Source organism: Poecilia formosa, unplaced genomic scaffold, assembly GCF_000485575.1.
Source record: "Poecilia formosa unplaced genomic scaffold, Poecilia_formosa-5.1.2 Scaffold20, whole genome shotgun sequence".
Taxonomy (NCBI): Eukaryota; Metazoa; Chordata; class Actinopteri; order Cyprinodontiformes; family Poeciliidae; genus Poecilia; species Poecilia formosa.
Genome location: NW_006799959.1, coordinates 2,784,960 through 2,799,809, shown reverse-complemented (window position 1 = coordinate 2,799,809; position 14,850 = coordinate 2,784,960). Strand labels below are relative to the sequence as shown.

General features: G+C 38.8%; 1 protein-coding gene across 1 annotated transcript in view; it reads right to left on the bottom strand.

Annotated features, from left to right (window-relative positions):
• The window catches only part of kremen1 (kringle containing transmembrane protein 1), an 89,736-nt gene that overhangs the window by 53,133 nt on the left and 21,753 nt on the right, over positions 1–14,850 (bottom strand). Inside the window, exon 2 of the mRNA XM_016669117.1 lies at positions 4,882–5,044. Within this exon, the coding sequence (XP_016524603.1) occupies positions 4,882–5,044 (163 nt within the window). The remainder of the gene's footprint in view (positions 1–4,881; positions 5,045–14,850) is intronic.

Below are 14,850 nucleotides of genomic sequence, written 5' to 3'. Positions count from 1 at the left end.
TCTGAGGTTCATTTACTTAATCATACTTTCCAAAAAGCAGCCTGATATAACTATAATACTAAATTTCATAATGTAGACAAACTGAAATGAAATGATTTGTTGACTGGAATCACAAAAACTCATCATGTACACAAATAACACAACTCTAAATTTGTTTCAAATTGATTCATATGTCTAAAGTTTGTGTTAGTAATAATCCTAGTATAACTCTGACTTTCCTAAGCGTTGCATGGTGTTATCTTAACACACGTTTTGTAGTTTAATGCATAATTTAATTTAGTCAAGATGATTTATATGTAATTTTGCTCACTTCAGGCAAAATAAAGAGAGTCAATTATTAAAGATAATATTTTTTTCAGGTTAAAAAATTGCTTATGCTTCTGTCAAACCTATGTGTCAATTTTACTGTTGAATCTAAAACATATAATGTAGTTAAAGGAATGCTGTTATGTGTGTATTTTTTATTTATTTACTATTTAATGCTCTATGCAATGTTTATGAGTTCCCTCAAGTGGCCAAACAATTGTTAGCCAAATTAATGACAAAATAGGTTGGACTGTTCTGCAGCTGGAGTCATTCCAAGCATTTGGCAATCCGAGGTGAGTCAACCTTCATCTGAAGAGCATAGCATGAGATTCAGTTATGCTATTATGAAACCGTTTCAATGATGCTGGACCATTATTCACTTAAAGATATGCCAGCGATGACAATCAAGGGCAGATGCATAAAGCGTGGGATTTTATGTGTAGTTTTATAATTTAGAGAAACACTTTAAGTGTGGTTTTGTCGCCATGGTAACCTACAGCACATTGTACAGAGGTGATATAGTCAAATTATAACAGAAAGCAGTACATAAAGGCAGCCATATTCAATATCGAATGTTATTGAAATGTTAATTTATTCCAGTAAATCAATTCACTAAGTCAACACATTACATAGATTTATTACACAGAGTCTGATGCTTTAAAGTCTTTTCTTCTGTTAATTATAATGATGTTCTGATTTCTTCACAGCTAATGAAAACACATTTAAGATTAGAATATTACATCAGAACAGTAAGGAAATATTTTAATACAGAAATCTGAGTTTAACAAAAAAAATAAGTAACTCCTTGACAGTTAATTTCAAAAAGTACTCGTTTTACAATACGGTCATAAAATCAGTGAACATCACGTTTGCAGCCGCCTGACCTCAGGCATGAGCCCCGCATCATGGAGACTCACTTACAATCAACTTGGGGAACACTATTCACTCTGGCATTTCCATTATCTAATCCATGTAAGGGAAAAGCATTAGAAGCCACGGTGAGCACTCATAAATTCTGCAGAACACACACCTGCATATAAATAGCGGTCAAATGGCAGACAAAGCTATTCAGCCTCTTACTGAACCGTCGTGCGCTTCACACGCGCCAACTAATGCACCGGTAGGAGAGTCCAATATCAGGCTGCAGGGACACGAGGTTGGGCTGAATGTTAAAGGGAACATAAATCAGAACTTTGATTTGTGGGATACTTTTAGGAAATGTGACGAAAAGGTCAAAGACGTGCTTTTAGAATAAAGAAACAGTACTTCGTCATTCTCATGATTTAAAATGAGAACTTTCTTCAACTATATTAATTATTAGTAAATATATATATTTATATGAGAACTTTTAACTTCTTCCTCCGGGTTTCCATTCGTGTCTTTAAAGGAAAATAATGCAACATCTCTAACCAGTTTTCACTACCATTTATTATTAGATTTTAATGACTCCATTTTTGTGGAGATTTCCAGCCTCTGATATCAGAGCTGTGTGTTAAAGTTGCGACTCATAATGATTAAATATGCAGAGGTTGCTGATTATTTAAAATCCGATGATTTTCCTGGTTAACCAGAGTCTAGCCAGGTGAAAACTCAAACATCAGAGAGGAAAGAAATCCTGAAAGTGATGAAAACTCTCATGGTCTGTTATCACAAATGCTTAATGGGAGTTTTAATTTGAGAGGGTAATTAGTTCTTATGCAGAGCCAGGATGATTTGGATTGCTTTTTCCAGAAATTGGAAGAGAACATCAATTCAATTACAAGCTGTGAGCTCTCAGGTTTTTATATTTACACTGCAAAAGCACAAAATTGCACAAAGTATTTTAGCCTAGTTTCTAGTGCAAATATCACATAAAATAAGATAAAACTAACTTACAAGTAACTTTTTAGCAAGATAATGGAGCTTGTCTTAAATCAACAATTCCATAATAACTGAAGTATTATTTGTATTGATAGATTATTTCACTCGTAACAAGACACTTAAAGCGTTACAAGTGAAATAATCTGCCGGTGAAACTAGTACTTGTTCCACTTAGTCCACTTGTTTTATTTCAAGTTTACTAAGATATTTGCACCATAAATTAGACAGAAATACTTCTGTTTTTGCAGTGTTCATGTGTTTCTCATTTCGAAGAGATATCTAAATATGTTTTAACTAAATCCACAGGGGAGATAATATTTTTCATGAACAAGAACAACTTGAAAATATTCAGAATTGACTTAAAGTGCTGTTGGCTAGTCAAAAGGTTCAACACTACAATTGTTGCATCTGTACAAATTGTCCCTGAACTAAGCTACACGTTATCTAAGCTTTCATCTTTTAATTTTCAACTGGCCTTCGAACAAGGGAAGCTAAAACTATCCCTCCATCGTGGTTCCCTCTGCTACCTGTCTCCTATTGGTTTTGCATTCCCTTCTATTGTGGAGCTCAAGATCAACCTGAACCTCAGGTCAGGAAGAGACACAAATCATGTGGAAAGATGTGAAAGACTTTGAAGGTTCCAGGGGTTTTAAAGAAATATGAATTGATTTGAATTGCAGTCTGTGCCTCATGCAAATCAGGCCATTTGCAATCCAAATTGGATGACGAGGTACGAGACAAGACTGCAGAAGTTCACCTCACGGCCAAGCTTTCTCTGATCAAGCAAATCGAATACAACACATCTTCTGGTGAACTCTTCTTATCAAGCAGCGCATGTACGTGGGTGCAGGAATGGACAAACACTTGACCTTGTGCAGACATGCCGCACATGCCAACCCTCATTTACTTACAATGAAGTGTCCGCTTTGGTTGTGCAGGAAAAATGTGAGACTAGCTCCAGCTTCAGCCCCGTGGAAAGAGAAGTCATTGATTCTGGGGTGGGGTGGGCAAAAATGTGAGATGTCGGTAAGCTGCCAAAGCTGCCGACTGTACGAGAGGCCAAGACAGCAGCCAAATCCAAACAATGAAAATGTACTTTCTGGACATAACGAGCTCCTAATGTTCAGGGAATGCTTACCTCCATACTCCGCCTAAATCCAACTCATAAATCTTCCACAATCCCATCCTGTCCAAGTGAAAACAAATTTGCCTTACTCCACTTCAAAGCACGGCCGCATTATACGTCTACAGCCAGAACAGTTCTGGAAGGTTTGTTCTGTTTCCACGAGCCTGGCAATCAGGACCAGGCCACCGTTCTGGACGTCTCCGTTATTTTCAGATGACTCACAAAACGCCGTGGCCCCCTCCAGCCCCCAGGAAAACGCACAACTTTGACATTTATGCTTGTAGTGCTGACAGCTGCTGTTGGAAGTGTGACCGATGAACTGAAATGGCTTTCTGGACACCCACAGCCACTGCAGACCATTCACATTGCGGCGACGGAGATTTGCTTACACAAACTCCGCTCGGTTTTGGCACGTTTATTACAGCAGGGCTAAACGCTGTCTTTAAAATATTCAGAAGCAGAATATCTGCGCAGGCCCTCTGGGAAGAAAAAACACTTTGAAAAATGATTAAAAAAGAAAAAAACAGGCTCTAAATTATTCAGAATGTCAAGCACTTGGTTGTCAGAGAATCTGGACATCTTGGAGAGCAGATTGTTTGAAATAATTTAAAACTATCTTGAACAAAAGAAAAAAAAACAGGGAGATGATGAAATAAAAAGATAAAGGAGGAAATGCAGAAGGGAAGAGAAAAAAGTTGGAATAAAGATAAAAGATGTGCAGAAGAAGCAGACAAAGAGGATGTTTGTTCAAGTCAAACATCCTCAAGTCAAAGAAGGAGCAGCTAAATGGGTCTTTCTGTAAAACACAGGTTCGGTCAGAACTGCCTCACTGTTGTCTCTTCAACATGAAATGACAACTTCTGAGAGGGTCAAGTTAAATGTTTGAGCTAATACGTCGGCATTTTATGGTGCAACAGAAAATGTTTTGTTACCTTTGAAGGCAGGAAATCTACTCCTTTCCTTCCTGTTTCCAATTTTGGGGTGTTTTGTTCCCTTTGCCAACTGCTGGCATCAGCCTTAAATTTTAATCTTAACTAACCATGTCAGACATTCCTCTGATGGAGCCACGACATGAATCTAAGGCGGGTTATGAAGTGATTAATGAGATTTGAAAGAATAAAAAAAAGCATACTCGCATCGCCAAAATATGTTTTTCATGTAGTTTTCAGACTTCTTCAAATCTGTGGTTCATTTCCTGAGTAAATGTTTAACTTCTGGAGGCTTCCTAAAATGTTTGCACAACTCTGCATCAAGGAATCACCAAACACAAAGACCGGCCTTCACAGATGCACTCCTTGATCTGATTAATGTTGTAAAACTTGTGATTGTTTAATCAGTAAAGTCTGCTCTCATTTTGTTCATTCTTTCTATTTTAATCTATTGTGTTTCCAGAAAGGGCCAAACCTTAAAGTTAACTTTTTCATTTTTTAATAAATCTGGTCCTGGTTAGCAGCTGGTTGGATTGCAGAGACTCCATCATGAAGATTAGAAGAACTAGATGCTAACAGGTTGTTAGCAGCTAATTTTTTCATTTATTTATTTATTTTTTTGGATTCATGAGTGAAACTTAATTTTTACGATACACTAACCTGCAGTAGTTGTGGCTTCCCAGACCTCCTTCTCCATTGGGATATTTGAGGGTGTTGTAAGGGTGCTGGAAGGTCTCATTCCAGAACAGGCAGGGTTTCCCTCCATGCAGGCTGGTTTGGTTCTGGAAGCCCCTGTAGTCCTGTCCGTTGGCAGTGTAACACTCTAAAAGAGAAGAGAAAATTTGAAATGAAAGGAGAAAAAAGAGGGACAAATAAAATAACATCAAAATCACATGTCTGGCATAAGAGATCACACATCTTTCAAGATTTAAAAAAAATGTCTTTACTGGGAATATCTGCATTCTGTACGATAACATTTGTGCTTTTAAAACATTTTAATGTGTCTGGAATGATTGTAAATGGTCTTATTAGTGCACAGATCTACTACGTTTAAACTCCAGCCAAAAATATGAGAGCAAAACCAATAAAAGCCCTGTTTCAATTAATACCAACATAGAGTGAGATGGGGCGAAAGCCACAGAGCTATACAGCAAGCGCAAGTATGGCTTGAATTTAGAAGAATATAACAACCATATGTGGATTTCCAAAGAAAAACAATGATTGGTGGAAGGCTTCTCTTCCCTGAAAAACAGGAATTCAAATAAACAAAGCCTGATGGAGAGTTGATGAGCTATCACCGCGCGCTGCGAGCCCACAGGGTTCCTCTTACAACACTTAAAACTGGTAAAAGGAAAACCACATTCCTCTTTTGATGACATTAAAACAGAAAATATTAAAAATGTTATGATTACTCAGGGTGCAGGTGCTGATAATTGGTATGAATGACAGAGGCGTCTAACACCTAAGAAACCAACGACAACAAGAGAGAGAAGACAGGGTCAGGTAGACAGCGAGGTTTAGTAGTTTACAGGGAGAAAATATCATGAAGTTTTCAATATATCATAATATTTATCAAGAGAAATGAGAGTTTTGAAATTAAGTTAGGGCTCAAAGTTTACACTAATATTCTGAGAGGTGATTCAGTTAAATATTTGTTCCCTAGAGTAAATAATCATTACAAATCACAAAAAATGATACATTCCTCACATCTGAGGCAAGACATGTTTTTATTTTTTTTATTTGAAAGAGGAAAATCATACACAAAAACGTATTCATTTAGTAATTAGGAATTATTTGGCAAGGTAAAAATGTAAAGTCATGTTTCATCGATGTGAAGATAGTATTAGGTTAGTCAGTAAAAAATGTAAGATTTGGAGTGATTTCCTCATCAAATGACAATTCAAATAATAAGATCATGTATAAATGTTGGCACATAAGTTACAATATTTAAAATTCAAGATTTTGGGATATTTTGTCCTGCATTTTACAATGATCCACAGGAAAAGAGAATATTTACTGAAAAGATTTTGGTGTTATTGTCTGCAAACAGGAAGAAAAAACATGACTGAATGAATTGTGACAGTATGTTATTTAGCCAACAAATGTTTAAAAAAAGTATATTTAAAGCATGGTGCTATAAAAAAACATTTGGATTATATCTTCTTTTTAAGTAAATGTTATTGTTTAATTCTGAATTATATATATAAAAAAGGCTGTGTTGTTTTTTGGTGTATGAACTCACATGTCATTTTATTAGACACACATTGCAATTATTGGACCTTTTGCCTTTGGAATCTCTGACATCAAGAAGGCGTTTTATTTTTCCAATCCACTGCAGATCCCTGGATATTTTTGCTTTTTCTGACTTTTCACTATAAACCAGACATGATTGTTTCAGCAATTTCTGAAACCCTCAGAGCAGACCATTGGGGACCAACAATCCTGCTATCACTAAAATGTCATTTCTTTCTCTTTCTCTTTCTCTTTCTCGTGGTCGACTTGAATTTCAGCAGGCTGAGAAAAAGACTACATGCATGAATTGCCGCCATCTGATTTAGTCAATTGCAATTTATGCTGACAAACAGTTGGACAGGTGTCCCTAAAATGTGGCATGCAGATAATATATTCACATATATCAATACTTTAGTATTAAGAATATAGAACGACAAAAATGCCCAGATGGTTGAAAAGAGGAGGAAGTTGAATTTCTCTAATAATTTCCATGAATGTAGATCACTGATCGTGCCAACAAGTAAAGACTTTGTCACAGTTGTAAACAAAAGTTGCTGAAAATACAGAGCAAAATGTATTCAGACAACTGAATGTGCTTGCTATTACTGCTGGAATCAAAGAAGCACGCTGTTCTTGGTTCTATTATAACACCAATTACCCTCAGTGTCTGTCAATCAAACATTAAGAATGAAAGAAGGATACTTGCTTGTCTGGCTCGTCTCCAAGGGTCTTGTTGCTATGTATGTGGTTAGCCAATAACCGTCCTCTTTTTATCAAGTCAAGCTGTTTGGACCGAGTATGAGCTAATGCATTGCAATATGACAGTCATTATTCCCCTTGGTAAGCCAGCTGTGATCCATCGTTCTCTATCATTCTCTTTCAAGGTTTCAGAACTTCCTCTCTTGTGTCTTATCGTCTGTTCTGCTTCAACATTTATCTCCTCTCAAGCTTCCGCATCCCAGCCTTTCAGTGCAGAAACAAACATTTTTCTTTGGGGAACCCTGCACAGCTGAGAGACTTTCTGTTCCAGGGTTCATTCTGATGCTCCTGCTTTTTTCCTTTCTTTAAGGTGTAGTACAGAAAAAACATTTACTTTAATCCAAGATATTTTTGTGTTCAATGTGCAGTCTGATAGAGACTGAACTAACTTATCACAGCCAAGAACAAACTAAGAGAAACAAAAACCTGATGATCAGTATCACAACTATACAGCACAATAAAGTATTCACTTTTTGTTTTTACTCACTTATCCTGCTTAAAAGTTACAAATCATCAAACAAATCCCAATACCAGAAACAATTCATTTGAAGAAAATGCAACTTACAAAGATAAATGTACTTGTTATAGTAAGAAAGAAACTATCCAAACTTTTAGGTGCAATGTGAAAAAAATTATTACTCTCTAAACTTGACAACTGGTTAGAAAACATTATTAGAAACTTGCTTTGTGTGCGCGTATGTATGTGACGGCGTGTGTGTGTGTGTGTGTTTGTGTGTGTGTGTGTGTGTGTGTGCGTTTGTTTGTAATACCTTGTGGGGACGATTTTCCTGACATATGCTACGTTGTGGGGACCAGTCGCTCCTCGTGGGGACCTGAGCCTGGTCCCCATGAGGGGAAACCNGGTTAGGTATGTGATGGTTAGGGTTAGGAAAAGGGTAAAGGTAAGGTTTAGGCTGTAGAAATGAGTAGAAATGAATGGAAATCAATGGAAAGTCCCCACAAAGATAGCAAAACAAACATGTGTGTGTGTGTGTGTGTGTGTGTGCGTGCGTGTGTGTGTATGTGTGTATGGTGGTCCGAAACAAGATAAGAAAGCATGTATGGGGCCAAACACCATCACAGAAATGTCTCTGAATGACAGTCGGGACCTCCATAGAAAAAAATCAAACTGCCAATGACATTTTTGGCAGAGTCAGGGAAGGACAGGTGCTGTGATTATTCGGATGACTGACAACCGACAGGTGAGTCCAAGTGTAAATAATGGAAACACGCAACATTAAAACAGAAGGAAGAAGGAAGAGGTAATGAAAAATGAAGACAAGCCAGGTAACTGCTGAGAAAGCAAAACAAAGACTTTACCCACAACCAGAACTACAAGTAAATTAAACAAAATAAAAGCCACATACTTTGAGTGTTTCAAAGATCTGTGTTGAGTGAAACATGACTTCATTGAGCAGTTGCTTTGTGTTACTTCAAAGACACAATCAAAGGTGTAACTTCACTTTTTAAGCTATATAAATCCTGTGTGTTATTAACAGTGGCTAGCTTGCACTCAAACATGCATTCCGGCTTCTTGCATGAACTGCCAAAGTACTTCTAACACTTCACTTCACTGCAAGTCAGGAGTCCCAACTATTCTCAGTGCGACAGCCAGAGTTGCTTTTAATTAAAGTTGCTTTGGCCGTGTTGCTCCGCCGAGCTCGTCAACCATCCATCGTCTGCCTGACAGGAGCTCGGCTGGAGTGGAGGAGCTCTGGGGTGTCAAGTTTCTGCAATTATGATGTCTCTCCATTGTTGGTAAGTGTCTCCCATCTCTCTGTGCGCAAATTAATGTTGTCCTGACATGCAAGGATATCCTCTATCAGATCATAAATCCACCTGAGATTGGCTGGCGGAGAACATGACTCCATAAAGCTACAAAAACAACTTAACGAAGAAGCAACTGAAGTCACGCCCTCCAACGCGGACATAAGGGACATATAAGAGGGATGGTGGTTATAATCAGGCCCACGCCCAGAGGACATACAAGCCATAATAATAATGGACACTTCTCAAATCTGAATAGACGCACCTGTAAGCAGATGGAACTGAACACGTCCATATTGAAGATTTTGAAGATAACACCATGTTGTGATATGATGATATGTAACAGCTGTAATATGATCAGTTCAGCTGTGATGGTAACTGAAACTATAGTGCATTATATGCTGTAAAATAACACAACACTGTCAGAAGATACACAGCTAGTGAACTTTTTCCCTTTTTGTCATGTTACAAACACAAAATACTGTTGATTTTATTGGAATTTTATAATAGACCAACAAAATTTCTGCATAATTGGAAGTAATTGAATCCCTTTGAATACCTGTTGTATTCAAAGGGATTCAATTACATCTGCAACCTTTTGGTCTCTACCATCTTGTCACAGCTAAAGGTGGACATTTCTACTTTTTGTTCTTCGCAAAATAGCTCAGTCAAATTGGATGGAGAGGTCAAGGAACTTTGATTTTCAATTCTCAAATGGATGTTAGCTCTGGACTTTGACTAGGTCTGTTTAACCAATGAAGATGCTTTGAGCTATCCTTTGGCCGCTATTAACAAATAATTATTCTATTGATTATTCTGAAATTAATCAGATATAAAATGGAATATTCCATTCAATAAACGATTAATCACAATCATTCCAGTCCTACTCTAAATTGTTTCATAGTTGCTTTTTCTGTATGTTCAGGTTCATTCCTATATTGAAAGGTGAACCTTTGTTCCAGATTCAAGTCTTTTACAATCTTTAAAAAGTTATTGACACTTTCTTTTATCTAATTCCTCTTTAACATCCACCAAATTTTCTTGTGCAATGCATTCGTTGGACTTCATGAAGATCCTGTTGGGTCTTCACAGATCTGAATTAATATTGAGAGTGCCACTGGACCGTACTTACTAATTAGGTAACTTCTAAAGGAAATTGTTGTATGGAATTTTGTCATATTTATATTTTATATTAAAAAAAACAGGTAAAAGTACATAATTTTCTCTCCAATTCACAAGAATGTACTACACTGTTGGTCTGTCACAAAATATCAACATGAAACGTCGTGAAGTTTGTGGTTGTAAAATGGATAACAGCTCGAAGGGCATAAAACCTTTTGCAAGGCACAGCGTATGAGGATTTCATACTATATTTACATTTTGTTCTGGATCCTGGCAGCCAGGACAGCAGAGCGAAAAGACGGGGAAACACTCCCACTAAGAGGCTGGCACCGGCACAAGCACAATAATGAGTAACTACTCCCTGAAAGCAATCATGACTTCCCGAGTCAAAGACGATGCCACAAGGAAAGGGCGGCCGGTTGCTTCCTAAATGAGCTCATGCTCTTCAAATACCTTCTCTTCAAAGAGAGCAGGTACTGAACTCAGCTGATCGATGCGATGAATCCATAAGAATAAGATGATTGACACTTTTAATGTCTCCCTTCCTTTCTCCTGCTTCAGGAAACTTTCCTCCTGAGTTTCAGGAAGGAGCATGGCCAGTCTGGAAGCGGTTGCAGCTGGCAATCCCTCTGCCGGTTTGCGGCCAAGCTGGGCTTCCCGGATTAGACGGCGAATATTGCAGAGTTTTTGCCACCGTTAAAAAAAATGTGTGGTTGCTTGTGGTGGGAATGGGAAGTGGCAGCTCCAGAAGAACCGAGAGATAAGTGAGGTCATCGTAAAGATGAATAGACTATTTAAAATCCCTGCGGATAGCCGCACATCTATCAAGCTAAAGAGAAACGCTCCGCTTTACCTTTGAGCGAAGCAGTTTATCTACGACCTGGAGAAATGAAGAGATCATCCGCCGATTGGACTGTGACCACTTTACGCTCAACTCCCCTGAGAACACGCCCCGCGCCCCCATCGCTCCCCTCTCCCTTGTCACCAAGCAACTGTTGGGCTCTCGTCACATGGGTCTTGGCTTTCTTGTGGTTTCATCGCAGGCCAAGATGGGAAACAGAACCTCGACCGCATGAAACACATGGGGGAGAGAATCGGGGGAATAAAATCCTCCAATAAAATACGCGCAAATCTAGAAATAGAAAAAAAAAATCTAGGAAGGGAAAGAAGAGGACTCGCCCTCGACCGAGCCCGGCGCTCAGAAACTCCAGCACCGCCCCAGCAATGAGAAAAACAAGAAAAACATGCAGAGGATCGCTGGAAGACAGCTAATCGCCCTGTTATTATATTTGCTGGGATTTGCAGCTAATGACTTCCATATTGCAACTTCAAAATGATTCTCCAAAAAAAAAAACAAGAAAAAAAGAAAACGGGTGAGATGGAAGGAGAATGGGGGCTTGGCTTCAGTTCATGTGATCTCAGGAAATAAACAAGTTAACAAACAAACTGTTTCTGTTAAACACGTTGTCAGGTCAGATAAGTGCCAGAGCGCTTATCTGTTGTGTTAGCTACGAGGAATGAAAAGCAGCGATAATTACAGACAACTGCTTCCTCTCTCACAGAGGGCTGACATAAAGAGCTCCCTTCCATCTTTATTATATGCTTTGGGCTTTAGGGACAGCAAACAGGCTTTGTGCACGAGCGATATTTCCACTCTAATAAAATTACACAAAATGAGCGTAAGCTCGGACAAAAACATATTTGAACAAGCAGCGACAGTAAAAAAAAAAAAAAAAACAGAGCTGCACTCATGGGGTTTTTGCAAACCTTCCAAAGCATACAAACACAGTTGACAAGAGTAGCAGATTACTCGTACACAATAATCTGCTTCCTCTCCGCGGTGCGCTGGTAGCTATTACTGTCGTGGTGCTCATTAATGTCAGCGAAGTAAGAACAGAGGCCAGGGCCAGGCCAAACCAGGCCAGATGCGAGCAGGTTACAGAGTTCCTTTAAGAGCAAAGAGGAGGGTGTGTGTGTGTGTGTGTGTGGGGGGGTGTGTGTGTGTGTGTGATGGAGGGGGGCACACACAGCTGGCTGCAGCACAAGTCTGGTTCCCCTTTCCCCTTGAGCAGTATCCGTTTCCACACCAAAACCACATCAGACCTCAGAGGATGGCAGCGTACAGCTTAACATTTATTATCCACGTTTCACAGATATTTGCATGTTCAGCGGGGCATAATTTAATGATGTTGCACTGCAAAAACACAATCTCTTACCAAATTGGGCTAGTTTCCTGAGCAAGTATCTTAGTATTCTTAAAATAAGACAAAACTAACTTACAAGTACCATTTTAGGAAGCAGTAGGAGCTTGCTTTAGGTCAATAATTCCTTAATATCGATGAAAACGTACAGATTATTTCACTTACAAAACTGGAAAAAATCTCTTGTTATAAGTGAAATAATCTACCACTGGAACTAGTACTTTTTATCAATATTAAATTAAGTATGTAACTTTTATTAAATTTCTTTTATTTTTTTACGTATTTATTGAAACTGCCACTGTGTCGTAACCGTATGTTATGAGACAGATGATTGGTGGAAAAAAAAGAGCTTCTCTGCCTTCTCCTAGTGCTAACTAGAAACAACCAATCAGAGCCAGGAGGCGGGTCTTAGCCACATCTAAGCCCCACCTCCTGTCTTCTACCACAGCAGATCATATTGGCTACTGTGGCTAGTTAGCATAGCCACCGATGGTGGCAGATAAATGACAGTGAGTTGTTTCACCGCTATTAGCATATTTAGCAGTGCATACATGAGTTTGAGTGACAGCATTAAGCCCTTCCTCCTGGCTCTGATGGGTTGTTTTTGGTTGGGAGCGTTGCATTTCTTCAGACGACAATAATTGCTCAGCGAGGAGGTTGAGGATATTTTCACAGATTATCTGTCTCATTACAATCTGTGAGGACATGGTGTCAAGTTTTAACAAATATTTAAAAACATATTATTTACAAAAGTTACATACTGCGACTTTAACACACAGTCCCTACATCTTGCTGAAATATTATTTGCATTTTTTTTTTCTTATTTCAAGAGTATTAAGATATTTGCTGTAGAAACCAACTTGGTAGGATTTTGTGTTTTTGCAGTGTGGATGTTGCTTCAGAGAGAGGAGGGAGGAATTCTGCAGTTAATGGCCCCCACATTCTCCCATCTACCCCCTATCCGTCCAGCATTCTTTTAAAAGCATCCTCTGAAAGAAGGTCAATGAAAGTGCAAAGACAAAAAGAGTCGTCAGAGGCTCTTCAGTTCCTGAAATCCAGGTGATGAAATATCAAAGTTCTTTTCATTTTCCTCTTTTGTCGCATTTGTTGTCGCCCAAAATAAACCGAGACTTCACTGAGGCCCCAAAAATAGCCTTCATCACCGCAATTCTTCCTGCAGAAAACCCTCTGCTGCACCACCCTGTGAGTTCACCGCCACAGCGGCCACAGACCCACACTGCTCCTTGCCAGAGTTGCAGGGTAGCACCTATAAAACGCGGCCCCATCTCGTTTTTGCGCAGCCCCTATTATTTGGCTCGGTAATGGAAAGAGCTTAATCTGCTGGAGCTGGTGGTGGGTTGAAACCACAGCCGAAGTCCCCTCTGTTTGAAGTTGCGCTTAACAAAAATAGAGTGTAAAACTTTTTTTTTTTTTTTTCTTTTTTTTTCAGGATTTTCACTTCCCCCACAGTTGGATCTTAAATGATTTTATAAAATAAATAAAACAGGATTTCCTGGAGTCACCAAAATGGTATCAGACAAAACACAGAGTGAGGTTAGGTGCAGGCTCTGTAACGAGGAGGGACGATTTAAGGTTTTCCTTGGCAGTAATTCAGTAACTGATGGATTACAGGTTCTGACAAAGGACAAAAAGGGCATCAGAAAACTTGCTGACACGCTTCAGAGAAAAAGCTGCTGGCACAATGTTGACACTAGGCACCCACTGACCAACCTGACATGAGGGTGGATGAGGTGACGTGTCGCTTTATCTATTTGTGGCATCTCGTTGAGTAGCACACAACACAAGCAAAAAAAAAAAAAGAGGTCATGCTTCCAAACTTCAAAGCTTCAGCACTTTTTCTATCTTGTGACTTTGTGGTGTTGTTCCTGCTTCTTTGTGAAGAGATTCAATAAAAATGGAAATGCAAAAAGGGTTTCTTTGTTCCCCGTGCACACACATCCAGATGACATAGAGCAAAAGGTTGAATAAACAGAAAGATAAATCTCCTGTAACGCATGCCACTGCTCTAAACCAGCTCCGACACTCAGAGCAAACAAAGACCTGTGCAGCCTCAGAAACGCTGCGACTGTACGGAGTAAGGTTGGTTATTTCTGCTGAGCAGACAATGCCATATGCAGATCTGATGTCACGCAATAAATTAGAATGAAGGAAGGGAAGGAATTACAAGTATTTCAGTAGAATGAAGCTTTTTGCTGAGTGAAAAATCTGCTAAAGTGACAGATGTGCCTCTGAGCTGTAAAAATATCTTCTAGAGTATGAACAATAAACAAATTGGGTTCGTCTGGCTTCTGTTATTCACAGGGGCAAAAATAGTGTCATTTATGCATGGGTTTGTTACTAGCATCAAGATATACTGAAGTCTGAAAAAGACAGTTTAAAAAAACCCCCAAAAATTTCCATCATGCAACCTGTATGGACAGAGCTACGGAGAGTGAAGAGTGCCAAATCACAATAAATAACTTTGTTTGAACTGTTTTGTTTATTAAATAGATCTATATATGAAAGGTGAGTATATTTTAGGTGATTA